Raw genomic sequence first — 27,712 nt, 5'->3', positions numbered from 1 at the left:
ATGATATACTTAACTATTAGACAATGTTGTCAGTTTCTCAACTTACCGAGCAGCAAATCTGCTCATTTCTTTGCCAAGGAAAAAGAATGTTCTTAAAAGTAGATGAACTTTCTCTCTTAATGTTCAGTCCATTCAATGTTGCTTTATTTAAAGCTACTTTATCATCAGTTCTGCTGTTTATTTCAAAAAATTCAAAGTGGACAAAATAGATCATAACAAGCTATCTATTCAATAAATAAATTGCAGAGCTGTTTTTAAAATGTGTATCTTTTACCCTGTCCTAAATTCCCGAGTGGCTCTCTCTGTAATGCAGAGGCCTCGTTTGCAGTTTTTCCATTTGTTATTCACCTTTCTCCCCTCCTTGTGGAGCTCCTGATCTCTAGGGATGATTTAGGGAGTCTTTATCCCATTAGTCATTAGGACAGCTTTGGAGAAGAGGGCAGAGTTAAGAAAGGGAGGATCTGACTCTATTCTCAGCTCCACTACTCAGCAACAGATCAAGTTGTTTAATCTCCTTGAGCATCAATTTTCTTTTTTATTAAAATAGTAACCAAAATATTTGTCATTAATATTTCAGTGAGTGTCGAGGGAAGAGGCATAAGATGAGACACTCCGAAAGAAAGCAATTTGAAAACCATTTAATTCTATGGAAATATAAGGTCCAGCTGTTATAAAATAGTGAACATAATTCACTCCCAAAACAGCCAGGAAGATGAGGGGCAGAGGAAAACCACGGAACAAACTAAGTAAAAGAAATTGAGAAAATGTATTCTTTGGGCTATAAGATATTACAAGATCCTTCAGTTAAATTTATGTCTCTATTTGCTAGAAGGGATATTTGTCAGTTCCAAAGTCACAGGCCTTTCCCTTTTGGTTTTATTAGCTACATGGTAATTGATATGAATTTAAAAGATAGTTTTAATTTAATAGCAATAACTACATCTACTGGCAGAATATATTTTATGTCATTGATAGTCCGTTTATTATCCAAAAGGATTTACCAGTTTATAGTAAAGAACACAAATGTGGATAAGCTTGTGAAAGAGTAATAAAAAAGAAATAAGGATTAAGAAACCTGAAATGATAGAGGAAGACAGACATACCTTACTCTTACAAGATTTTATACTAAGTCCTGAGGCAGTGATCAAAGAGAACTAGAGTAGGAGACTGACATCTTGTTTCTTATCCTAGTTTATCTATCAAGTACTTTGCACATCATTGTTATATTTATTTTATTACTTAATTTATTGTTCTACTTGTTATATTTGTCCACAAGTAAATTACCCAGTTCTCCTTAAATTTAACTCTCAGATTTCCCCTGGGAGGCGCTTCCAAAACTCGTTCCATTTTAACATCAATAGAATTATTTCAGGGAGCCGGGCGCGGTGGCTCAAGCCTGTAATCCTAGCACTTTGGGAGGCCGAGACGGGCGGATCACGAGGTCAGCAAATCGAGACCATCCTGGTTAACACGGTGAAACCCCGTCTCTACTAAAAAATACAAAAAAAAACCTAGCCGGGCGAGGTGGCAGGCGCCTGTAGTCCCAGCTACTCGGGAGGCTGAGCCAGGAGAATGGCGTAAACCCGGGAGGCGGAGCTTGCAGTGAGCTGAGATCTGGCCACTGCACTCCAGCCTGGGCGACAGAGCTAGACTCCGACTCAAAAAAAAAAAAAAAAAAAAAAAAAGAATTATTTCAGGGAAGGCTAGTTTGCTTTATATATATAGATACACATATATATACATACACACTTATACAGCCAATATATTTTATTATTGTATTTTAGTACTTTTATTAAGCCATTTTATCTGTAATTATTTGATGGGGTAAATAATAAATGAATTCTAGTCTATTGTATTTTTTAACTAAACCTTTTATGTTTTTCACACACATGCATGCACACACACATAGACAAATATATATATGCTTATGTATACATATATGTACATACACATATGTATGTATATATTATTTTTATATCTAAAGTGAGTGTTAAGACAAGAATTCAATTTCTGTTAATAGTCTCCCACAAAAAGTAATATGCTATTTGGCTATGAGACTAGAAATAGAACCAATGCCATAAAGGCAGGGCCATCGGGTTTCCAAGTCAAAACAACAATGATAAAATAATTACCTAAGTGATCCTAAATAAAGAAAAAGTAAATTGCCGTCAACAATTATATTCTAATAAAATAAGCAATAAAATAAACTCAAAATTTAAGAACCTTGGAGAAATATGTGAATGAGAAAAAATTATATTCCTCATGCTCTTGAAGAAACTATAGATCACCCACTTAATTAGCTTGTCCCGTAACTATCACCCAGGACTCCTTTATGATTGCGTGGAAGACTGTTTGATCCTTTTTGTCTGCTGGACCGCTATCCCAGCCACACACGCACGGAACGCATACCAAAACACTCTGTCAATATCACCATCAGCTCCATCAGAGTAAGTAGTTTGCCAATTATGAAAACAATAAGCCAGACCCATTATTTGCAGGTTGTGAGTTTTAAAAAAAAAAAAAAGTCATCCTTGTTGACTATTTGAAGATGAAATGTGTCCTCTTAATCTTTGGTAGTGGTGACTGTGTAGAAATTTCACTCCTGGAATACTGTGTTGGTTAAAACTCAGCAAAGCAACCTCAGCTGCTTGCAAACTTGCAAATCCTGCAGTGTTAAATGGCCAAAATGCTACTAGAGCAATTTTTTCTTCAGTTGAATTGATCAGTTTTTGCCAACAAGAATGAAATTTACATGATTCTGAATATAAATGTAAGTAGTATGATCTTGCATCAGCATGCTGAACATGGTGAGAAACCAGCAATCAGAAGTACGAGGTTCAGGGAAGAAAGCATGTAATGTGGTATATAGCATGGCTCAGAAATGAAAATCTTTAATGGATTAAGTGGAGAGTCTTATAGTTCCCAGGATTTTCCAAAGAAGTGGATTTGTAATCCACATTTTAAAATAACACAATTAACTTTTTTATTTGAATATGTAAAGCAAAATAATTCTGTTTCCTGGAGGACTCTAGGCATTTTATATTAAAATTAACATGAAGTATGTATTTACCTTTAAAAACAATGCACGATGGCAAAGCATGAAATGTAAAGAGAAAAAACAGTAACAATATCGGTGTAGAAAGGTATAATTGTTAATTAACTTCCTCTAATGTCCCATAGCATTGGACTATGGGAGCATTCCGGGTCTTTATTCACTCTTACTAGCAAATACTTTACCAACAAGAGAGATTTTCATATTTTCTTCTTCATAGCAAAGTAATCATACGCCAGGTCCTTTGTATCTTTTATACTTTCTTCACCTATAAAGTTAGAATTATCTAACATAGTGACTTTGTAAATTCAGAATAACAAAAGCAATACAAATAATTTTCAATCAAATTTTTAGTCCATCTATCAAATATTGTCATAGTGAAGTTTTGTTTTTTGTTTATTTAAAGATTAAAGGCACTGTGACCTTCTAACCATATATAAGAAATTGTATATTTATGTATTAAAATATACTTCTCCTTTTTATTGGAGCACTGAGAATTACTGGCAGGATTGTGGGTGAGAATTACAAGTAAAATGCTTAAAGTTATTGATATGGTGAGATGGCCAGACAAGTTTTTGAAAACATGCCAGATTTGGGGGCTGTGACTTTGTTTTCATTCTGCTTTAGTCTGATAAAAAGATGTGCAAAGAACTAAGTACAGACAACTGTTTGCCTCATTGGTAGAGTTTCTTGATACAGTTTCTTGTGTAATTACACTGGTATGTGGTGAAAAAAGGTTTTCAGAGGTAGAAGACTCAGGCTGGAGACTTAAGGATGGTACTATTTAAATCAGATAATTGAGCCTCTGTTTCCAAATCTATGAAACAGTGTTAAGATATAAAATATCCCATACAATTGTTGCAAAGATTCGGCGAATGAATTTGAAAATATTTTGCAAACTGTAAAGCACCATGCCTATGTTGCTATCAATTTTTTGACTTGTTATTTTTATAGTGATAAAATTATTTCCTGATAGAGTATGAATTTATCTCTGTAGCAAAATCCACTATATATTTAGGATAGAAAAGTAAAAGATTTTTATAAATTGCCATGAAATGTCACAGGCTGATTTGCATTTTTTGGTGATTCTATACATTAATCACTGAGTAACCTTCAGTTTTCCAAATAAACACTAAAGAGAGTGGTGATGACATTTGTAATCATCTACAGAGGAATTATTTAAATTCTTCACAGATGGAGAGATATCAAGGGTAAATCATACCCACATTTCTAATTTTAAGAAGCTTTGAGGGTGTTTGTGTATGGTAGGAAGTAAACATTGTTTTGCGTATAGAATTAATCATAAACTTTGCATACCACAATTTCAAATCCTCCAGATGAGTGTAGAGGGCTTTCAGACACTATCCCCTAAGGACTGAGAAATTCATAAAAGGAAAACAATGTTATGCTACATGTAATATACAAACTGAGCAAATTGGAGCAACTAAAATAGTGACCTTTCAAAGAAGACAAATTAGATTCTATATGCCTCAGAATTTAATGAGTCTTAGTGCTTTAGGAAGGATGACATGTGACACATATTCCTAATTCTAGTCTCACAAGAGTTAACTTTATTATTTCTAAACAAGATGAATAACTCACTTCTTCTTTGGTCAACATAATTCCACCTAATATTCCTGTAAACTAGCTCTGGGAATACATGCGGACCAGTGCTTGAGAGTTTTAGTAAATGTTAAAGGTATCTGAGTAGTTGTCTAATGCTGCTTTAAAATGGTTTTAAGAGTTGGAACATGGTCACTGGGAAATACACAAGAAAATCTGATACCAAATGTGCTCTGAATTTTGAGATGAGTAACCCATGGAAGTATTCGCTGTGGGTTAACACCACATGCCTAAAACCAGAGAGGCAACAAATGGCATAGCCTTTTCTGGTCACCAAATCTAATCAACTGAGATTAAAAACGTGTTTCTTGAAATATACTTTTTATAATTTCTGAAATATAAATATTTTCTTTATTTTTATTCCCATTTGCTTTGTAAGTAGTTCTAATATATTCTTAGTAACTCCTGAGTGCATATGGATAATAATAAAAACACAAGTAAATAGTAAACACACTGATAAGCTCACTAATCATAATTGACAATTGCCACTTGTCACGTTCGAATCTCATCATCCTGGGATGTTTTTTCTATGTTTCTTGTATCTTCTTCCTAAGATTTAATTTGAAAAAGGAAATGAAAATGTATTTAATGCCAGATAAATCCCACCACTAGGGAACAAAAAGAAGGTTCATTTTTAAAAGACTCCTGGAGGCCAGGCGTGGTGGCTCACGCCTGTAATCTCAGTGCTTTGGAAGGTCAAGGCAGTCAGATCACAAGGTCAGGAGATTGAGACCATTCTGGCTAACATGGTGAAACTCCTTCTCTACTAAAAATACAAAAAATTAGCCAGGCATGGTGGCACGTGCCTGTAGTCCCAGCTACTCGGAAAGCTAAGGCAGGAGAATTGCTTGAACCCAGGAGGCAGAGGGTGCAGTGAGCCGAGGTTGCGCCACTGCACTCCAGCCTGGGCAACAGAGCGAGACTCCGTCTTAAAAAAAAAAGACTCCAGGAAATCATTTTTGTTACCATGTTTATAGCAACATAATAGTGAAATAGGCAAATGCATTTAGTCACATAACTTGGTTTTCTTGGGCCACTGCTTTCTTTCCTGTGGGCGTGGGAGAAGGTACAAGCAGGAGAGATATGATGTCTTTGGACTGCTCTGTTACCTTTTTGTTTTGTAAGGCTCCTGGCTCCAGTGACCAGATTATGCTGATAGCTAAGAGATAGGGGACTAGTTTTCTATTTTGTGCCTGTCCTGGCCAAGATGGAAAATTAAGCCTGCTATTGAAGAAGACCAGAAAGTTGTTTATTGCAATATCCCCAGACTCCCAGACTTTAGGATGTTATCTACCCTCCACCGTTAGGCAGCAGGAACTGAAGATGTTAAGAACGACTCTCGCCAACATCTGCTTTGTTATTCATTCATTCTGCCTGCCTCTTTAATTTGGGGTGATAGCTGTTCAGAACCTTTGGGTGCCATTCCTCTAAGTAACCAAATACTGTCCCATGGGGGACATTTCCTCTCTACAGCTGTTCTGTGTAAGGTCTCAACAGTATGCTGCAACTGGCTGTATGCAATACAGTGCCTTGATGTCTCCCTCTCTCCTCGCTTTTGCAGCTGGCGCTACGTACATCTTTGGGAAAAGCGGTGGGCTCATCCTCTACACCTGGCCAGCCAATGACAGGCCCAGCACACGCTCTGACCGCCTTGCCGTGGGCTTCAGCACCACTGTGAAGGATGGCATCTTGGTCCGCATCGACAGTGCCCCAGGACTTGGTGACTTCCTCCAGCTTCACATAGTGAGTAGCGGGCCTTGGCCTGGATTTTCTTGTCTTGCTGGTGGTCTGAGTTGGTGATTCAGGGAAATGCTGCAGAACAATCTAGATCGGTGTGGCAAAGGTGCACATGCTTATAAAAATTGTTTTCAGATGTGAACCATCAGGCTTATAGGGTTCCTGGGGGAAAAAATTTAAAAACTCTTTCTTCTTCCCCATGTGTATAGAGAGGAAAAAGAAATTCATTCTTTGCAGGCTCCCTTCCCAACTGTCTGACTTGGCCTGTGGCAGAACATTTTTCAGACTTCTAGGGTATATTTAAGAGATTTACCTGGTATGGATCTTACCTGGCACAAGCAGCAAAGTCAAGTGGAACTTAACAATCTCCTAGGCTGGGATTTGGCAAACCTTCTGTAAAGAGACATAAAGTAAATATTTTGGACTTTGCAGGTCAGATAGTCTCTCTCAGAGCTACTTGGTTCTGCCTTTGTAATGTGAAAGCAGTCACAGGCAATACATTTTTTTTAATGCATGCGACTGTATTCCAATAAAAATGTATCTATAAAAACAAGCTGCAGGCCATAATTTAGTGACCCCTGTCTAGGCTTCAAATATCACTGTAGAGATGTCATAAATGTGTGATAAAAACTGAGACCAGAGTGCCAGAGTAGGCGGGGCAAAAGGGAAAGAGGACAGTGATCAAGAATTGAGTAATTCATGTGTATTGCATAGTCAACATTTTGTTTTTGGTCTTGTACATATGCGCTTAATAGCACTGCACCCTCAATCCCTGTAGATCATAAGAACACAGCAAAGGCTAAGAAATTAAAAATGATTTGGAAGAAAAAAATTTTTTGTTATAAGGTTGGAAAATATTTTTATAGCAACAATTAACCCATTTTATCACCTGTGCAGTCTGCAGTTAAGAAAGTAGGCTAAAGAGAGATATGATTCTCATCCATAAGTACCCAAAGTACAGTCACCAAGAGCAAAGAGAGGAATTGTTCTCATTAGTTAGCAATGACAAGGCTAGAAAGAATGGATTTAATTTGAAGCAATAAGAATTTAGTTTAAATAGCAGGAGTAAAAGCAGTTAAGGAAAAAGATCAACTGGGGATTACTACCAACCTCTAAAAAGGAGGAAAAGGAACATTGGTTAGGAATCTCTGAATCAGAGTTTTGCTAATGTGCAGGTGTATAGAGAGAAGCAGAGGATACAGTTTCATTGCTGGTCTCTGGAGCTGGAGATGGCTGGCCGGAATCATGCATGGCAAGCCCAGCTCCCGCAGCAGTACACATATCTGGCACTTGCTCTTCCAGCATCCCTTGGAAATGAGAGCAGCTTGAAGTCCTAGGCTTGAGCTGGAAGTTGGTCTGGCCCCAGTATAAGCCCAGTCAGGGCCGGACTCTGCTTAGGAGCTTAGGGAAGAACTGGTTAGACATGATCACCTTCAAAATGTGGTGGAGGAGTCTTGAATACAGTTGTGAACTTTTCAATTCTTTCTCAGATGCTTCAGGAGCCATATGGTGCTATGAGCCTGAGATAACACATTTTAAAAAGCCACGCCAAGGAACAAAAAGAAGGGCAGTGATACTACACTTTATCTTTATTTGGCCTCTAAGAACCACCATAATTTACAAAACTCTGTGAGATTTATGCTACATATAACTTAATGACTATTTCATGGCAGCTATAACTAGGCTATTATTACCAGCTCACTTGCATTTCCACAATGATTTATCTTCTTTTTTGTTCATTGTGACTTCCTAAGAAAAATATGATTTGGCACAGACATGAGCATCTTTTTGAGTCAAATGATGTACTACTGTTTTATCCATTCCTGCTCATTCATGTTTTGTAGAACATCTCCACTTTTAAGAGAGAGATTTTCCTGTTTTCTGATGGTCTACTTGAAATCAGCAGTGTTTTAATAAAATTGTCATGCAGATTACGGTAACTGCTAGGAGGAACCAGAACATTCCAGTATATTATAATATGCCATTATAAAGTTCTGTCATTTCTTTAGGGTCTTTGAAAAGTGAATGCACTAAACATACTTTGAGATTCATGTAACATCCGTTTGTGTGTATTTATTAGTGTGTGTATTCTGTATAAGCATACCCATTAGATTTGACATGGTATATTATTATTTTCTTTATATGAGCAAAATTACCAGACATTTTATATCAAAATGTAAAGAGCCCCCTGGGTTACCGTAGACACTTGGGTGATACAGCTGATTGCTTCAACATTCTGTGAAAGTCCAATAGATTTTCCTTCAAATCTTAGATTAGGAAATGATGTCACCTGACCTTTCCAGAAAAAATTAAAAAGTATCCTGTGCTGTGGAGAATCTGTGTGATTCTAGAGTCATCCTGACATGTTCATGGCCCTCTCGAGCATGGGGCCCCTTCATGGGTCTAGCCATTTGAAACCATATTTTATGTCCTTGCAGATTATCTCTTTGCCTGCTCTGAAGAAGTCAGGTTTCTTATCATACGTGAAAGTAAAGAAATCCAAGTAGAAGACTAAATGGCTTAATTATGAAACCAGCTTTTTGTTTTGGACATTTAAGTAGATGCATCAGGGAAACGAAGCCGTAAATACTTATTAAGATACTTTTATAACTTTTACAATCTGTAAAAGGTGGTTCTGTTTGTTGAATGGTTTGTTTTCTTGTACTAAAGAAAATCACTCAAGAGAGAAAGAGCTTTGGGGCCACTAATGAAAGTGGAAGGGATTGAGCATAAGGCAGAAGATACTGTTTCACCTTACAGTTTGCCTAGAAGAGAAGCCTCCTGGGAAAAAAGAAAAAGTGATAGAGGACACAAGGGGGAGATGAAAGCAGGTGGCTTACTCTGGTTTTTTTGGGTTGTTTTTTTTTTTTTTTTTTTTTTTTACTGCTATAACAGAATACTTGAGATTTGGTATTTTATAAGGAATGTAAATTAATTTCTCACAGTTCTGGAGGCTGGGAAGTCTAAGATCAAGGTGCTGGCAGGTTTGGTGTCTTGTGAGGGCCCAGTCTCCACCTCTAAGGTGAGCACTATATCCTCAGAAGGGGAGGAACCCCATGTTTTCACATGACAGAAGAGAAGAAAGGGTGAACCCACTCTTGCAAGCCCTTTTGAGTATAGCATTAACCTATTCACGAGGGCAGAGCCCTCACCACCTAAATATCTCCCAAAGGCCATACCTCCCAACACTGCTGCATTGGTGATCAAGTTTCCAGCACATGGAATTTTGGGAGGCATATTCAGAACATAGCAGCAGAAAAAATTCCAGGGATAAGGGAAGAGGACAGGGCTCTGCCTACCGATGTGCTTCAACAAGGGATTACATGGGGGCAAAACTTCGTTCTTTGGGTATGAGTGTTCATTATAAAATAACAACAACAAAACCCTAAAGTACTTTGATGCTCCTTCTGAGTGGTGGTCAAGCTAGTAAAGTTGATCAAAAACAAAGTGCAAACTCTAAAATTAGGCAGTGGAATGTGTGTGTGTGTGTGTGTGAGAGAGAGAGAGACAGAGTGTGTGTGTGTGTGTGTGTGTGTGTGTGTGTGTGTATGTGAGAGAGAGAGAGTGTGTGTGTTTGTGTGTGTGTTGGGGAGAAGGAGAAGACAAAGAAGGTTTGTATTTTTTTTAACTTTCAAAGAAGACAATTCCTAGAAATTCCTGAAGTGTTTTGAGCAACATCAACGTTGTCATTGGAATATTTCCTTTTTACCCCCAAGTGGACTTATTTGAAGGAAGAGAAAATGCTCTTCCAAGAACACTAGAGAGCCTGACCCTGGGGTAAGCATCCACTCTAGAATAGTCCCAGGGCACGAGTGGCAAATAGGCTTCATCTTGCCTGCAAGTTCTCAGTGCCTCACTCTCTCTCTTCAAGCTTTACACCAGGAAGGTTTGCGAGAACAGTGGGCAAATCCACAGGTGGGAGATCTAGCTTCCATTAGTCATGTCTGCCACATGTGCAGAAGCGAGGTTCTGTGAACGTGCACTGCACATTCATCTCATCTGCTCTAAGCTCCACACTATCCCTCTGCACATGCTCCAATTTTCCCATTTCTTCTCTTTTGTTATCCTGAAATCCCTACGTATTAAAATTTCTTTGGAAAAGTGGTATCTTAAGCTCATGTTGCACTGCAAGTCCTGGAATGATTTATTAATTCATTTAAAGTAGTCAATCTTATTGTCATACTTCTTATACCAGGCTAAAGTCAGCTCCTGTGACAGAATTTGTTTTGATAGAAGAGTTGGACAGAAAGGAGGAAAAGTGGCCATGGCTAGTTTGGGGATGTGCAATGTTGTGTGGGATGGTAGAAATGAATGGGAAAACTTGGGCAAAATGAAGGCATTTGTGTCCTAGATTGAATTGGGGCAAAGGAAGAAAGGGTCACCAAGATGGTTGAGTGCTATGAGCATTTTTTTAAATAATATATGTATTTTAAATTCAGGGGGACAAGTGCAGGTTTGCAGGTTTGTTACATAGGTAAACTCATGTCATGGGGGTTTGTTGTACAGATTATTTCATCAGCCAGGTATTAAGCTTAGTACTTAGTAGTTATTTTTCCTGATCCTCTCCCTCTTCCCACCCTCCACCCTCCCAAAGGCCCCAGTGTGTGTTGTTCTCCTCTATGTGTCCATGTGTTCTCATCATTTAGCTTCCACTTATAAGGGAGAACATGCAGTATTTGGTTTTCTGTTCCTGTGTTACTTTGCTAAAGCTTATGGCCTCCAGCTCCATCCATGCCCCTGCAAAGAACATGATCTCATTCTTTTTTATGGCTGAAGAGCACATTTTTTCTTTTTCACGATTTGCTTAGATTGTCTTTCATTCTGGCCAAGGGAGCAGAGGCTTTTATTTCTCTTGCTACTTTCTTTTAAACCTAAAGTCTTCCCACTTAACTAGGCCTCATGAAAGTTGAATAGGTTTTGAGAAAAAGTGTTGACCAACACAGGCATTTGGTCATTTAAAAAAATCAGAGAGGGCCAGGAGATAAAAATTATTTAGAAATTGCTTGCTTCAAATTAGCTAATATTTCTTTGTTTTTGATTCACATTCGATGATGCAATGTTTTCTGAATGAATTATAGACTGTTATATTAATAAAATTGTGAATTAGGCATGTTTGAAAAAGGCAAAGAGATCTTTTTTGAAGTATGTGTGCATGAAATGAGATTCTGTAAAGGGCAGGTGTCTTAGGGTAGAGGAATTGTTTAAAATCCATTTCAAATATTAGTTTCCCTCCATTGAAATGAATTGTTGAGGAATTAAAGCTCAATTTTGGAGAAAAGCTGCTGTCACTTACGAGTGACATCTGCCTATTGACTCCACATCTAAGCTTTATGGACGGGTGTCATGTCACACTCACCTTCATTTATACAACAGGGAAAAAACTGAATAGGACTAGAGAAGAGGTTAGCATGAAGTGCTTGTTATTACTATCATGAAACTCTTGACAACCTCCTTTCACCATCTACAAAATAGAAGGTCGGGGAGAACTGGGCAATAATTAGCTTCCCTTTATGTAGTTAATGCTGAGTGTAAAAAAGATCCTATTAATTTCCTTCTCCCTGTATGTAATTTACAGTAAATCCTCTTGGATTCATTTTTTAATTATGAGCCTTTCAGGAACAGTGAAAATTTATGTGTTAAAGCATCTGTTTTGTTTGACAAGAATCTATAACCTTCCCCAACTATTTCCTTCCTGACGTAAAATGTAGATTCTTACATACACAAGGATGAGGGGCAGACAAAGAACTGCTGTCCAGACTGGCCCCCATTTCATGGTGGCAAAGTGTTCTCCTTCCAAAAACTGGAACTTTGAAAACAGATTGATAATATTCTATCAGTGTCATATTTGGGGAAATTGGATATTTATTAGTTTTCATTTGTATAGTATTGTTTTTACATAATTTATAGCACCCAACGAGAGTCCCGTAGAATAAATGGAAGTAGAGCTGAATGATGATGAATGGTCTGTTCCTCCCATCTGTTGCATTTACAAATTGCCAGCCTGGATGCTTCATTTGGGCTGTCTCTATGTGGGATATTTACAGTAAACCATCAGCATCTGCTGGGATAGTCCTTAGTAAGGTTAGGTGGCTCTTAGCTTAGATTCACCTCTGGGTTTGGCCAGTGACAGAATTGGATTTGAGTCAGGAACTGTATTTGGGGAACTCTGGAAGAATGTTGGTGTTTTTGAGACTGGTAACACAGATAAAAAAGGAAAAAACAAGAAAACAACAGAGGTATCCAACAGATGCAATTTCGTTTCCCATAGAGTGCTGTGCACTGCAGGTTGACTCCGTATTTCCTTCCATCGCTATTTGCTCTTAGTGAAAAAGGCCTCTTTGGGTTTTCTGGGCTTAGGAGTTTTTCCAGATCATTAGCCACTTATATGGAGAGGACCTGCTGGGCATTGTCTCTCCAGCTTTCAGCTTAGCCGTGCTATCCCAGCAGAGTCAGAGAAGAAGGTGGCAGAAGGGAGTGGAAGTCACAATTGGATGAAGTGACTACTTATGTAACCTGGACCAGAAGCAGCTATCTGCAGGGGAGATGGTGTGTGTTTTCTCAGATCTCTATTATTCCCATGCTATTTCCATCTAAATCTGTTTACCTTGATTCCACACATGGTTTTGAGAGACAGCAAGCCATAGTAGAAAGATGTGCTTAATTTGAAACAAAAAAAAAATTGGATTTGAGTTCCATTTCGGTCAATGAGCTATAACACTTTCAGCAAGTCATTCTACTACTTGGAGCTTCAGCTTCCTCTTCTTATAAATTGGCATAAAATATTATGTTGCAGGGTTTTCTCAAAGATCAAATGAAATAAAGTATTTAGAAGCAGTTCATTATCAGCAAAACACTGCACTAATGTAGGATGGTAGTTTTCCTAATAAAATGGGTGCTGTAGAGGTGATGACTGCATTAGAGAAACATATATAGAAGGAAAGTTTAATTATTTGTGTAAGTCTGCTGGGACTTTTTAGGCAAAATTTTAAAATTTCTGTTTCATCTGATCAAATGTCAAATTTATGAATTAACCAGATTCACAGTGAAGACTTTTGGAGCATCTCTTTAGCATAAAGTGAAGAAGCAGGTTACCTCTGATGGAATTTAGGTCATGACCTTGGTTAGGTCAATAGGATAAGTGACCCTATAGCCTCCTTGGTGTCTCATTACGTTGCACTGTGTCTCTATCCCTGTTACAAGATGATAATGCATTATGTTTCTGTTCTCTTTAGTATAAGCTTCCAAAGGGCTCTAGACTCAGCAGTGAAATTGTCACCTGCCTTGCCCTGAAGTTTATTCTTTAATTGTATTGTCCATGGGAAATGGAAATATGCCACTTCACATGAAAACAGGGAAAGAAGAGGAGAAGGAATAGAGGGAAAGAGGAGAAGAGGAGGAAGAAGGAGGAGAATAAGGAAAATGAAAGAACTAGAAGAAGATGACAATAACCATGACCATCACTACCAACAATAGAAGTAGTAGTAGCGGGAAAGCAAAACCTTTCTAGATAGGCCTCGTATCAAAATGGTTTTAGACTCTCCTTGGGTACCAGATAAAGTCACAACGGGCTTGGTCATATACTCGAGGATAGAGCCCCCACAAAACATTGCTAGGACCAAAGCCCTGATGGAGGTACAGCCAGACTATGGGGAGCTAAGTAGGTCTCGCCACCAAGTAAACTGGAAACCTAAAATCAGAAATACAAACAGAAATACTTCATAGATTTGGATTCCCCAAAACATGAAGGAAAAGTGAATTATAAATTTACTGTGCAAGTGAAATGTACAATAATGCAATCATAAAAAATCAAGTTGACAAAGTGTGTGGAAAATAGGTTATGGCTGATAGGAAATTATGAGAAGGAAAAGCCAAACGGCTATGTCTTTCTCATTTATGGTTCATACAAGAGCCCTTAGACTGTTAGTTAATGATAGTTATGTTTCAGAATCCTCAATGCATACAAATATGAATTTTGAAAAACTAAGGTGAAGAGAATTTAGATCCTGAGCATCATTCGTTTTATATATATAAATTGAGTTTTTATTATGTGTCAGGAAAAGTTCTATGTGTTGAGGGTACTGTGACCAACCCTGGCTTGCATAACATGAACAGGCTTGAAAGACCATGACAATTACAAAAACAAGAAATTAGGTTTTCTACTCATTATGAGGTGATGTATATACAACTCTTGCAAAACTCCTGGCATATAGTGAGCTTTCAATCATAGATAGATTTTGATATTATTGGCACTCAAAGATTTTTCTTCAACTAACTCATTTTAACTCAAAAAATTGTTATTTTTTGTTTTCCTAACCAATGAAGAAACTTTAATCAGGCCTCTGAAATTTGAAATGAAGCAATATAAAATTCTAAGGAGCTGGGATGTTACTGATTTAAAGACAGCTGGGTGGCATATATACTGTGTTATTGCAGTTATCAAGCTAGCTGAATAAGTTCTGAATAGCAGAAGCTTTTTAGATACATGAATCTAAAATGCAACAAGCAAGGCAAACTCTAAGTGCCATCACATGAGTGCTGGGGCTCACAGGACTTAATGGCAAGCCTCCCTTAACACCATCAGTTGGATGAATTATCTCACTGACCCACCGCTTACACTGCTACTCGTCATTACTCCTGGGGTATTGTTCGGTGCAACAGGGCAAGAAATAACTCATTGACTCCCTGAAGCTATAGATGATGGATTTTAGATCCCTTGCTATATTCAGAAGGCATAGGAGCTCAGTGTATTGATGGGGGAATTCATTAGCCACCCACTCCACAGAATCAGTTTCTTAGATCCTGGTGCTGTAACTGCTGCTGTTGCAACTTGTTAGTGTTTCAGGGACAGATGTCAGAGGGAACTGTATAACTGCATTAGCCTCACAGATAGTACTGACAGCCAGACCTGTCATTTCCTGGCCTGCGATGACACCTCTGGAGCCTAGAATCACTTACAGACATTTAGATAGGCCCTGTTGATCCGACCAAGCTAACCTTCATCCTGAAATCAATTCATACTCAGGATGACAGGAAATGAGTTGTCTTTAAGGCTCATATTCTATTTTTGAGTCCTTAGTTAACCTCTTATAATTCAGTTTATTTTTCCTCCTCCATTTCTGTAAAATGGCAGGTAATTTAATGGCATAGATTATGACTTCCTACATTTACTTGGGAGCATGTGTTTCAGAGATCACCTTATATTGGTACTATTACTATCACTTTCTGCTGATATTGATTGACAAAATACCAGGTACCAGACACTGTGCAAGAACTATGTTTACACTGTCTTATAATGAGCTCACGACCACTCAGTGAGGTAGTAGTCACTATTAATATCCTCATTTTATAATTGAGGCAACTAAAGTTTAAAGAAGCTAAAGCTTCTACTAATAAACAGCTGAATGGACTTTCAAATGCAATTCTGACCCTTAATTACTATTATACCCCTAATGAAAGTTTTAGAGTAGAAAGCATAGTGGTAATAATTTTAATTCAATTCGTACTTATGAAACAGCAATTTACTTGGGATTGTTAGAGATGTGAAGAAAGCTAACATCTAGTGGGGGGCGGGGAAATGAAAATCATACGTATGAATCTTTTTAAAAACAGAATCAATTATATACCAAGAAGGTAAAAATATTGCTGGTTGCTGAGATTTTTTTTTAGTGTACATAGATGGGATGGGACAGGTTTTGACTAGTGGAACCTGAAGAAAGAGCACATCCAATGATGATACCAGCATAAGTGTCGTATCGAAGGAAATACGGGATGCATTCTCAAATTCATGAATTCAACTGGACCAGAATGAATGGCATAAGAAAAAAGGCAGATCATATGGATTAGCACAATGAACATATGATTTAGGGTCAATTGGTCTCTGATTCAAGGTCTGGTTCTGCCTCCAACTAGTTATGTAGCCTCGGATGAATTATTTGACTACTCCGTAAAATGCAGATGGCGATAATGCCAATTTGTAGCTCTGTGAATATTTATAACCTATGGAAAAATGCCCAGTGAATTATCTGGTTCATAGTGGACATTCCATTAATGATAGCCATGTTCTTGAGTTTCCTTTGGTTTTCTTCCCAGGCACTTTAGGGACATAGTGTAGAAGATTTGAATTTTATACCAACGATAGATTGTTCCTGAAAGCAAGGGGAAGACATTTAAAGACTTTTTAGAAAAAAGATGAAATGCCCAGCACTTAATTTTTAGGGAGATTATTTTGGCTCTGTTAAAAGAATGTTTTTTAATGGGTTCAAGGAAAACAGCAGGGTCTTGAGTGAGTGTTTCTAGAGAAACGTTTTTAAAGACTTATTCTATGATGATGAATATAGGAAAGTAACGAGTATAAAAGCAAAGAACAGTTCAGAGATTGAATCAGCAGGTGTTGTCAGCTGTTTGGATAAAAAAGGAGAGAAGTGAGGAATGTCTAGATTGGGAAGGCTGTGATTTCATTACCAAAAACAAAACAGGGGACAGATAAGTAAAACAGATAAGAGTTTGACTTAGTGATGTAAAACATAAGGCATCCAAGAGCCAGGCTGTTGAGATTTACAATTGGAAATGCCTGATGAACTCAGAGGAGAGGTAAGGGCTAGAGGTGGGGACCTAGAGAATTCACGGCTTGGCAGTGACAGTGGAAGGTTTAAGGAGTGCTAACATCTCAAGGGAAATGAATAGGAACTTGGAAACTATATACAGATTTACAAGATAAAAGAGGAAAGGGAAGAAAATGAAAAAGGTAAGGCTAAAGGGTAGGGGACCTGTATGGTGAAGTATTACGGAAATCAAAACAATTGAGAGACTTCCAAACACAAGTTGTTCCAGAGCTGTTTTTTCCATACCTGTTAGGCCTCTTTCATCTGAAATCAGTTTATAGAGATGTCTTCTTCATCTTTATTGGTATTTATTATGGCGTATAATCTTCGCCATTTCAGTCCTCTTACCAGTATTCTGCATTTATTCTCTGTCATGGGCATTATTAACTTTGAGCCAGAGGACCCAGCATCTGCTCCTAGAGAGCTGCCACCAATTAGCAGTTACTGCCACCCTCATAGTATTGTGGGAAAAATCCGATGACAGAATGGAAGTGAACATGCCCTGTCATCATTGAAAAGTCCTACAAAACAAATAAGGTTGTTTTTATATCAATATTGGTATACCTACCACTCAGCAGAGCTCTTGGTACCTAAGGAGATAGTGATTGGAGACGTGGAAATGAAGACCAAGGAGAGGCTGAGATGGTTGTAGTTTCCAACAGGAAGGTTAGCAACCAGGCAATTGGCAGATCAGAGCCCAAATGTGAATGGCTCAACTGCTGAACCTTGTAAGCTGCTGTGGTTCTCAAATGATGTCCTTATCTGGTTCATCTCTCAGCTCTTGGCATCTCACCTTTTGGAGCTTCAGTTTGGAAAGGGAAATTTGGATTTAAATCATACTGCAGTTTCCTAAAGAGAACAAATCCCCTGATCCTAGTGATCATGTGCAATGAGGCATGGAATCTGATTACCCTTATCATTATCTTAACTTGGATAGCTACAAACGTTACTAATGGTTATGAAATTATCTAGCCCTTTATTAAATGCAGAACGCAGTACTTAGGTTACTAAACCCTTTTGAAAATAACTCTGCTGGTTGACTTTTCATGGCTAAAAACCCATATTCTTATCTGATGGAGTGTATATTTTTGTAATCACTTCTGCATTTGCTGTTTTTTTTTTAATTGTCCAGGCAGTATATTAGCCATTTTGTGTATATCAGCCCATTTAGTACTGACAACACTGTTAAACTAGTGACATTACCTCTGTTTTATGAAGTAAAAAATAAAGACTAAGAGGATTAAGTAACCATTTGTTAAAGATGTTAAGGAAAGAGGACTTAATCATTGACATGTTTGATTCCAGTGTCACAGATATAGATATACACTCCTTTTCATAGTTTTCTATTCAATATAATATAATATATACGTAACATATGTTGGATGTGTTGAATTTAGCAGAACCTGTAATGTTTATTTAAATCCACAGTTAAGAATGACAAACAGGAATAGAGAATAGAACACAGAATTTTGGCTAAAGCAGCATACATAATTTGAAATAAGTCACTTTCTTTTTGGATTCAAAGAAACTTATTTTACGTTACATTTGTTTGCTTTCCAGTATTTGTTTGTTTTTCTCAATGACGTTAAGGCACCAAATTACCCCAAGCCACTTTCTTAAATACTCCTATGCAAAATGAAAGGCTTGGCCTGGAAACTAATCTGAGGTTTTAAATGCAGTGCGGTAGAATAAGTGTTTTAGAGGTAACTTTAATTCCCAAAATCTCAATAAAAACACTTCCAAATTTAGTGTATCGAAGAAAAGATTATTGGGTAAATGTATTCTCGTCTTTCAGTGTATGATAAATGCCATATCAGAAGTCCTCAAATACTCTTGCTTAAAAACATAAATGATCTCAAATAACACAAAAACCCATTTATTCCTACTGGAGTCAGTATTTAATTTTCTATATTTGTAATTTAAATCCAGATGAGTCTTCACAGCGACCATAGCCTGTCATCCCTTGGTCTGTTAGCTTCTAATGTCTGGCAGCAGAGTACGGTAAATACTTGAAAGGTAGACCTTCACACTGAAAATCACATTTATTGAAGTGGGAGCAGATTCCATTTAATTTGCCCCTTACTTGATGCCTAATTCCTGAGGTTAACAGGCTTTCATGTTTGCTACTTAGATCAGCAGTACTGGAGCTGGTTTTGTTGCATGGCTAAACAGCAAAGCTTAAATTCAATACTAGAGTGTGAAAGAGGAAAATGAGTTTTGGTGTGATGTGTGAATGACGTGGTTTTCCAAAATACCATGAATGCGCAATGAATGATCCACAAAGCACAGCCACCTCTTAAAAGAAGACAAAAATCTCCCTGAGGTTTAGTTGAGAAAAGATACTGGAGCGTATAGCAAAAACTATAACATGATACACTTAGTTTTAGGTAAGATGCAGGTGGGAAGAATAGAATTTCCAAGTTAAAATTAGCCAGGCCAGCAGAAATGAGTAACTTACTGTTATGGTTTGGATCCATGTCCCCATCCAAATGTCATGTTCAATTGTAATCCCCAGTATTGGAGGTGGGCCTTGGAGGGAGGTTGTTGCATCATGGGAGTGATTTTTAATGGTTTAGCACCGTCCCCCTTGTGCTATTCTTATGATAGAGTTCTCATAAGATCTGGTTGTGTAAAAGTGTGTAGCACCTTCCGCCTCTCTCTTTCTCTTGCTCCAGCCATGTAAGATGTGCCAGCTTCCCCTTTGCCTCCTGCCATGATTGTAAGTTTCCTGAGGCCTCCCCAGCCATGCTTCCTATATACCCTATGGAACATTGAGCCAATTAAACCCATTTTCTTATAAATTACTCATTCTCAGGTATTTCTTTATATCAATGCCAGAAAGGACTAATACACTTACTTTGGTGAAAACAATATTTCACTTAACCACCTCCCACTATCTGTCAAGTGTAGTTCTAAGTGCTTGGGATCCAAGAGTGAAAAAGATAGACAAACTCCCTGTCCTCTTGGTACTTACTTTCTAGTCGGGGAGTCCTTAATAGGTACAAGCAATCAGAACTTGAATTTGCAGAATTTTGTGAAAATGTGCTATCATCTATATTTTGTTAATTAACTAGTTAACAGGCTGGGAGGATCTCCTTTTATTTTCATCTTTGTATTTTTTCTTTCTTTGCCAAATTTCCGCTTTAATCTCTTTCATTGTAATATACTCATGAATCACTTAATGAGGAGGATGTGTTCTGAGAAATGCACGGCCAGGCAATTTTGTTGTTGTGTGAACATCATAGAGTGTACTTATGCAAACCTAGATGTTATACCCTACTACACTCCTAGTTATATGGTATAGCCTATTGCATCTAGGCTATAAACCTGCACAGCATGTTCCTGTGGTGAATACTGTAGGCAATTGTAATGCAATGGTATGTGTGTAGCTAAACATGTCTAAACAAAAAAGCAGAGTAAAAATATAGTATTATAATCTTATTGGACTGTAACAACCCAGTGGGTTCTGTTTGTCCACTGCCCAGATGGAGCCAATTTATCAAGACAGGTGAACTGCAGTAGAGAAAGAGTTTAATACACGTAGAGCTGGCTAAACGGGAGACCAAAGTTTCATTATTACTCAAATCAGTCTCCTTGAAAATTTGGAGGCGAGGGTTTTTCCAAGACAGTTTGGCAGCTAGGGGTCTGGGGGATGGGTGCTGCTGATTGGTTAGTGATGCAATTATGGGATGTGGAAAATGGTCCTCATGCACTGAGTCTGCTTCTGGGTGGGGCCACAGGACTGGTTGAGTCAAGAGTTGTGGGCCCAGGTGAGGGACACCTGGTTGTCAGAAATGCAAAAGCCCAAAATGACATCTCAAAAAGGCCAATCTTAGCTGCTACAATTAGGGATGTTCATTATAGGAGTAAGTGGGAAAGTTGCAAATCTTGTGGCCTCCGGAATAATGGCTGGTAATTATTTAATTCTGCCTGCATCTTAGCATAATTCAGGTGTCTCTCATCCTCTTAGCCTGGTGGCTTTCATTCGTTTTACAAAGCAGTTTAGCTTTTGTAAATGGTTATTATCATTTAAACTCTAAACTAAATTTCTCCCAAAGTTAGCTAGGCCCATGCCCAGGAATGACCAAGGTCAAAGAAGTTTGGAGGTTAAAGGCAAGATGGAGTTGGTTAGATCAGGTCTCTTTCACTGTCATAATTTTCTCACTGTTAAGTGTCTTCCAACAGCAGTTTCAGGACCGCCTTCATCTACTCAGTCCGTCATTGACCAAAATGTCACTATGTTGCTCATGACTGTCATCAAACAGCACAAAGAGCTCTCTCACTATCTGCTTCTGTTGCTACCACCCTGACAACCACTCTAGTTTGTTTTCAACACCAAAGGGAAATAACAAAAAAAATGACATCTTCACCCTCAATTCTAGTTTCTTTTTTCTTGAAATGACTATGGCCATTTCTATTATTTCATTTTGAAATTGTACAGAATTCCTTCTGAACATCCATCTACATTTCACAGACAACAAATTGCCAAAAGCACCTAAACATCACTAACCTAGGGAAAAAACAAACAAACAAACAAATCAACAAAATGAAAACCCACCCTCTCGGGTAGACAGACTGCACCGTTTTTGGTAAAGACTTTGCAAGCCTGCCTAGACTGGATGACTGTCTATTGCCCTAGCACTTTCCTTCCTACCCCCAGGCATTTATAAGATCACCCCTTATGGTAACAGTATTAGTACAAATGAGGTTTTTCCCTTTACTTAACTGAATGCTAGAAGAAACAGAATGGAACCACATGTTCGCTTTGATTCACACCCAAACACTGCAAAACACAGAGAATTCGCTTCCTTTTTCAAGCTGTGTGTGCACATTAAACACATGCAAACATTGGACCGAAATACAGACACAGTAACTCAGCTCTAGGGGAAAGCTATAGAAGTCTTTTTATTTTGTTTCTCTAAATCTCAATCTTTTATTTAAGCTAGGTCTTTGCAGAGATTCAAAGAATGATATTTTGTAATGGTTCTCCAAAGAGCAGTTAGATGTGTCTCATCCAAATTTGTGTATTCACTTTATCGTAACAGATACTGTTCTGGAACTGGGAACTTAGCATTAGCTCTCTTCTTAGAAATGACTATTAATTTTTAATAAAAAGAATAAAAAACACATTACATAATGGATATAAGAGAATGTAGATGTCATGATAGGAATATTCTCCCTATGTTTCCACGAATTGCTTCTTTGTTAAAAAGTGTTTGGTATAAATAAGGCCAGTGGTGTCCCAGCACTTTGGGAGGCCAAGGCAGGAGGATTACTTGAGGTGAGGTGTTTGGTAGAAACAGTATATTAACAAAGAATTCTCCTATGGTATAAACCCTAACTCGAGCAGGAAGATCAAATTTCTCTTTGAGGTATGCAGTCTGAGCTCCAGTGACTCTCTGCAAGAGAACAGCTGATATTGTCACATTGTGAGTCATAGTGACTCCCAAGGATGTATTTGTGTGGATGTGGTTGGTCAGAAGGCTTTGTGTGCACTATGACATCTTTATGCTGCAGATGCCAAGATCACAGGATCCACACAGAGCAGTTCGTTTCACACAGTGGGAAGTGTGTGTGTGTGTGTGTGTGTGTGTGTGTGTGTGTGTCTATCTTTTAAAAAACCTAAACAGAACAACACTGCTCTGTGGACTCAAACTCTACAGCTAACCACCAAGGGCCATCTTATAAATCTGGACATTGAATTGCTAAAATTTGAAAACACAGCCACTCCTATTCACACTCTACCATCTGGAAATAAACCCTAAGTCACTGTGGGTGTCCATATGGAAGTCACTGATGTGCTTCCTTTTATCTTCAGGGTAGTTCAAGGTTCGATTCCCTCCTAGGGAGATTTTTTGTTGTTCCCATTGATCCAGCTGTGCTGGCCCCACTGGTCATGAACCAGATCAGTACATGGAGATTCCTGAGCATATGCAGGGCAGCTGCATGAGAGCATCTAAAATAGAGTCATTCCCATTGCCCCAGCACATCCTTCCTTCCTACATTCCTGGGAGAAAAGAGCAGAAACAAAGGCTTTTCTTTCTCCTCTCTTTTGAGTGTTTGGTGATTTGCATACAGAAGTTAACTCACTTCATCTACTGGATTCCAATCATCCCCTTCCCGGTTCCTGATCTTAGAGTACAGGGTGCTTCTTGCCTTCCCCTTGTCAATGTAAGGGCCTTAGAAAACGTGCCCAGCTGGTATTCTTTAAACCTCCTCCAATGCACAAATATATTTTTAAATGCAGATATTTCATATACAAGGTGATATGTCTAGTTTCTTTTTGAAAATCAGAAGGTTTAACTCTACTGGGCCAGTGTTATTCATAGCATTGGTCAACTGGAGCTCAGGAGCCGCTGCCATTTTTATGGACATTCTTTTAAGCCCTGCAACCTCCACCCACTCCCTGTCACCTCACTCAGCTTCATCCATCTGCCTGACCCCTGGAGACATTTGATTTTGTGCTTTCTCTCACACAGAACTTGTGTTCACAATTTGGGGTCATACCTTCACATATTATATGTAAATAGCACTCCGGAACGTTTTCGAAGTCACAGCTATTTTTGGTATTTAGTTTTGAAGAGGTTAGAAGTTGACTTTTACATTACTATCTTAAAGGAATATATTTGCCTACTCAGAAACATTTGGGGCCCACATATTCAGATCTTTTGTACATAGAATTTGCTATGTAGCATAACACATTGAATGATTTTGACTCAGTAGCTCAACTTATTTTTTGTGTTCTTTTAAGATCTTTCATACTGAGCATGGAGTTGTAATTTATTGATGAACATTTTATTGTCTTTTCTGAGAAAAGTTGGTTATTCTTAAAATATGACGTTACCTATAATATTCGTGTTTCCTATATTTTAATGTGTAATTTTACAATATTGGTGTGTCTTTCTTTTTTTTTTTTTTTTTTTTTTTTTTTGGTTGTTCTCTAATTAGGGGTCTTTATATGAATCTCTGATTACTTAGCAGTTCTCTGAAGGGGGCAGTCTTTCAGAGGTGCATTTAAGAGCTCTGAATTCTGGTAAGAATATTAAGGAACACCATTTTTAATCTTTGCTTTTTATGCCAGGGGTTTGGACTGTCTGTATCAAAATGCTTCAAATGCTTCCTCTAGGGATTGCTTTGCCTGTTTCATCCTTCAGAGAGTAAAGAATTTCTTCTCCCCACCACCCCCCAACTCCTGAAAATTTCAACTAAATTTTTTTCTTCCATTGCTTTAGGCCATTGCTTAAAGTTATATCATCTTCTGAGACTATGAATAATTCTTTCCCTTCAATTATATTGTTACCTTGAAGGTATTTATAGGCTGTGATCAAGTCCCCTGGAGTCATTGCTTTGCCAGACTTTATAAATTTAGCTCTCACCACCTCTCCTCACATGCTTTATCTTCCAGCCTTTGTAGCACTCCTTTTGTGTGAGTGCGTGCCTATCTGTGTAGCTTCTCTGATATTTTAATATCCTTCCTAAACTAGGGAGGTCAGAATCGCACATCATATCCCGGGTATTACTGTGAGTATCAGATTTTAGAGAGGGAAATCAAGGGAGAGGATTACCTTGAAATTGAACTTAATCTATTTTGTGACTCAGAAAAATAGACAAAATGGTAGAAAAAGCTAACGGGGCACTGTCAACATGTTTTCACGTATTTTAACATACTGTTAGAATAATCCCGGAAGCTTAAGGGAGAAATGATGATTTTTCTCTGAGAGAATTTTGGCTTCCATTTGATGCTTGAACCTGTCCTTTAGAGTAAGATTTTCTTTACAAATCCAGGCTTCAAATATGGCTATGTAATAAGATGGTTTTTTCCATAGTACACGAGCTCTTAAACCTGTATTATTGTTATTGTTATTAATATTAATATTATTAGACCTGTCTTTGTGGCTTGGAATTAAGAAACATCATTAAACATTGAATTTTACAATGAAGAAAACCAATTGCCATGTAAACCATCTTGCTGCTGGCTTTAAGTTCTAGTCCAGGTCCTTCTGTATTGCGTCAATATGGTAAATTGAGTAACAGCCTCTGGGGCCCTGCAAAGAGCCAAGGCCCAATTTAACTCCCTAGTGCCAGGGTCTCCAAATGTTTTTGGCTGTCTACACATACTAGAAAAAAATTAACTCTGCACCAATTAAAAATATGTATATATGTATGTAGTATACACACATTGCTTATACTGTCACACATACAGAAACACCAGGCATTTTAAAACATAAGATTAGATACATAGATGTCCGAGTGTTATTCCCTGAATTCCTATGAACCAACCTTGGCACCCCTGTGGATGCCCACCCCACTTTGGAGACCACTGCTCTGGTGGGGACACTGTGGTGACAAACGGAGCCGCCAACCTCAGCAGTTCCCAGGAGGAAGCCCAATATGAATGGTTATGTACTGCAGAGCCAGTAAGATAATATTTAGTTCAAACACTCATTTTAGATATGAAGATATGGAGGTGCAGTGACTTACCTACCTAAGGTTACAGACTTGGATAATGAGAAAGCTGGGTGTAAAATACCAGCCTTCTAATTTATCAGATTTCAACGCATGCACAAAATACCTAGTGTTCTGTTTTAGCTGGGACATCAGGAAAATGGGGACTGAGCTCCTGAATGAATGATAAAGAAGGAGAGGGTGAATCAATGACCAAGGTGAAATATTACTTGCCTAAGTAATCTCTACTCTTTTGTGCCCCCTTCTATTAAATTCTCTTTACAGGTTCTCTTTTTCACTCTCTCTCCCACACACACCCCAAGATAAAATCCAAAGCTTCTGATTCAATAGCAAACATCTTCAGCAAGAAGAGCAAAGGTTCTGGAGCCAGATTGCCTGGGTTCAAATCCTGACCCTATCACTGAATAGCAGACTTTAGGCAAATTACTTCTCTATGACTCAGTTTCCTCATCAGTTCAAATTGGGGATAAAAAAAGTTCCATATGAGTTGATGTGAGCGTTAAATGACACCTGTAAAGCCCTCGGCTCACTGCCTGATCCCACGCTAATGGCCCTTTTTATGTTAGCTGTTATTATTATTTTATTCTAATTCCTCCTGAAAGCTTAAGCACAGTCTGTCATATCATTGCATTGCATTGCATTCTGTAATGTGTTCCTGTGCTACACAGTGAAAGGCATTTTCCCACCCACTTCACAAAAATATACACTGAGGTCCGTGTTTAGGGCCAAAATCAGTCCTGAATCCCAAGGCAGACTCCCAATTCAGTATCCCGGATCACACTGCATTTCCTTTCAAGATGAAAATTATTACTCAAAACCCTATGTAGCTGAGCACCAACACAGATTCCATGGTTTCCTTTTTCTTCCTGTTCCCAAAGCAAAGCATCTCCTCTCTGTGCATGGGGGATCTGTCCCTCCAGAAGTCCACCCAGTCTGAGGATAATGGCAGCTGCAGGATTACAGGGGTATCTGTTCATCTGTCTGAACTCTCAGTTGTGTGAGAGCCTGTGTTACAACCTTAGTAGCTTCTGCACCTAACTAACTTTTCCCACTCCCTTGGAGTGTTTCCATTTTCTCCAGCTTTCAGTATCAAGCAAGAAGTGTTATTAAATGATAAGGGATTTGCTGGCTGGTTGTATATTGTGAGAGGCTGAGAAACAATGAGTGTTACAACACATTAGATGGCATGTTAGCTATGATTTTGGGAACTTCGTATACAGAGCACATCATGCAACAGGACTGCATCTGGGATACTGCCTCCTTCCCCCAGAGGGTTATTAATGGGCCTTCATACCTGGGAGGACAGATTACCATGCCTGGGAGATGTGATAGAGATACATCACTGATCATAGCAGCTGTGTTACACATATGAGGCAAGCTCCATGCTCCAGAGACAAAAGTGAAGTAGAATTTGCTGCAGTCACCTTACCTGAAAGAGGTCATCTTAAAACTGGTCACCCATGGACACTGACTGGCAATTGGTTTGAATAGAGAAAGAGTGTTCTGAGCTGAGTATCAGAAGATCTGAGTTTCATTTCTAGCTCTGCCATCACAGAGCTATAGGGTCTTGATGAAGAGCTACTTAACTTGTGACAGTTTTTTTTAATATGAGAAAAATGGGAACTACATATGTCTTACTTGTCACAAGAGATTGCAACTCAAATACCTCTTCTTCCAAGGTAGTAGGGTGGCAACAAGGGCGTGTGTGTGTTTTCTGACGATAAAGGAAATACAAGAATATTTTGAAGCAAAAGAAGGAGCCAGTACAAAGGCAGAAATTGACAACGCATGGGAGCAGAAGTGGATAAAATTAACCAAGCTGGGGCAGAAGAAGGCAGGGAAGGGTGAGAGAAAAACAACAGTAGATGGTTTAATGTCATCACCACCAGAACAAATGCTGGTGATGACATGATGCTGGTGATGATTTGGAGCTCTTCCTATGGAGCAAGAAAGAATGCAAGAATTGGGTCATTGACCAGAAACTCTGAGGAGGAAATTAAAGAAAATTCACATGTAAGTGTCTTAAACTTCTCAGTAAAAAAAAATTTAAGATCATTAATCCACAGGGGCAGAGTAGATTTAGGGACTTGAAGGAAGTATAAGATTTTTAGAATGATTTCTTTGGGGGATCCCAAAATAAGTCAGCAAGGCATCTTTTCAATGTTATCTTGATCTCAGAATCAGAACAACATGAGTTTCAACCTAGCTCTCTCTTTTTTCCTCCTAGAGTACC

General features: G+C 38.3%; 1 protein-coding gene across 20 annotated transcripts in view; it reads left to right on the top strand.

Annotated features, from left to right (window-relative positions):
- LOC105495829 (neurexin 3) overlaps positions 1–27,712 on the top strand; it is a 1,710,602-nt gene that overhangs the window by 1,310,474 nt on the left and 372,416 nt on the right. For all 20 annotated transcript variants that reach the window (XM_024797315.2, XM_024797314.2, XM_024797313.2 and 17 more), the window contains one exon: positions 6,237–6,418. In XM_024797315.2, coding sequence (XP_024653083.1) covers positions 6,237–6,418 — 182 coding nt within the window. The remainder of the gene's footprint in view (positions 1–6,236; positions 6,419–27,712) is intronic.

The sequence above is a fragment of the Macaca nemestrina genome, chromosome 7 (assembly GCF_043159975.1).
Source record: "Macaca nemestrina isolate mMacNem1 chromosome 7, mMacNem.hap1, whole genome shotgun sequence".
Classification (NCBI taxonomy): Eukaryota; Metazoa; Chordata; class Mammalia; order Primates; family Cercopithecidae; genus Macaca; species Macaca nemestrina.
This window is presented reverse-complemented; position numbering and strand designations above follow the sequence as displayed.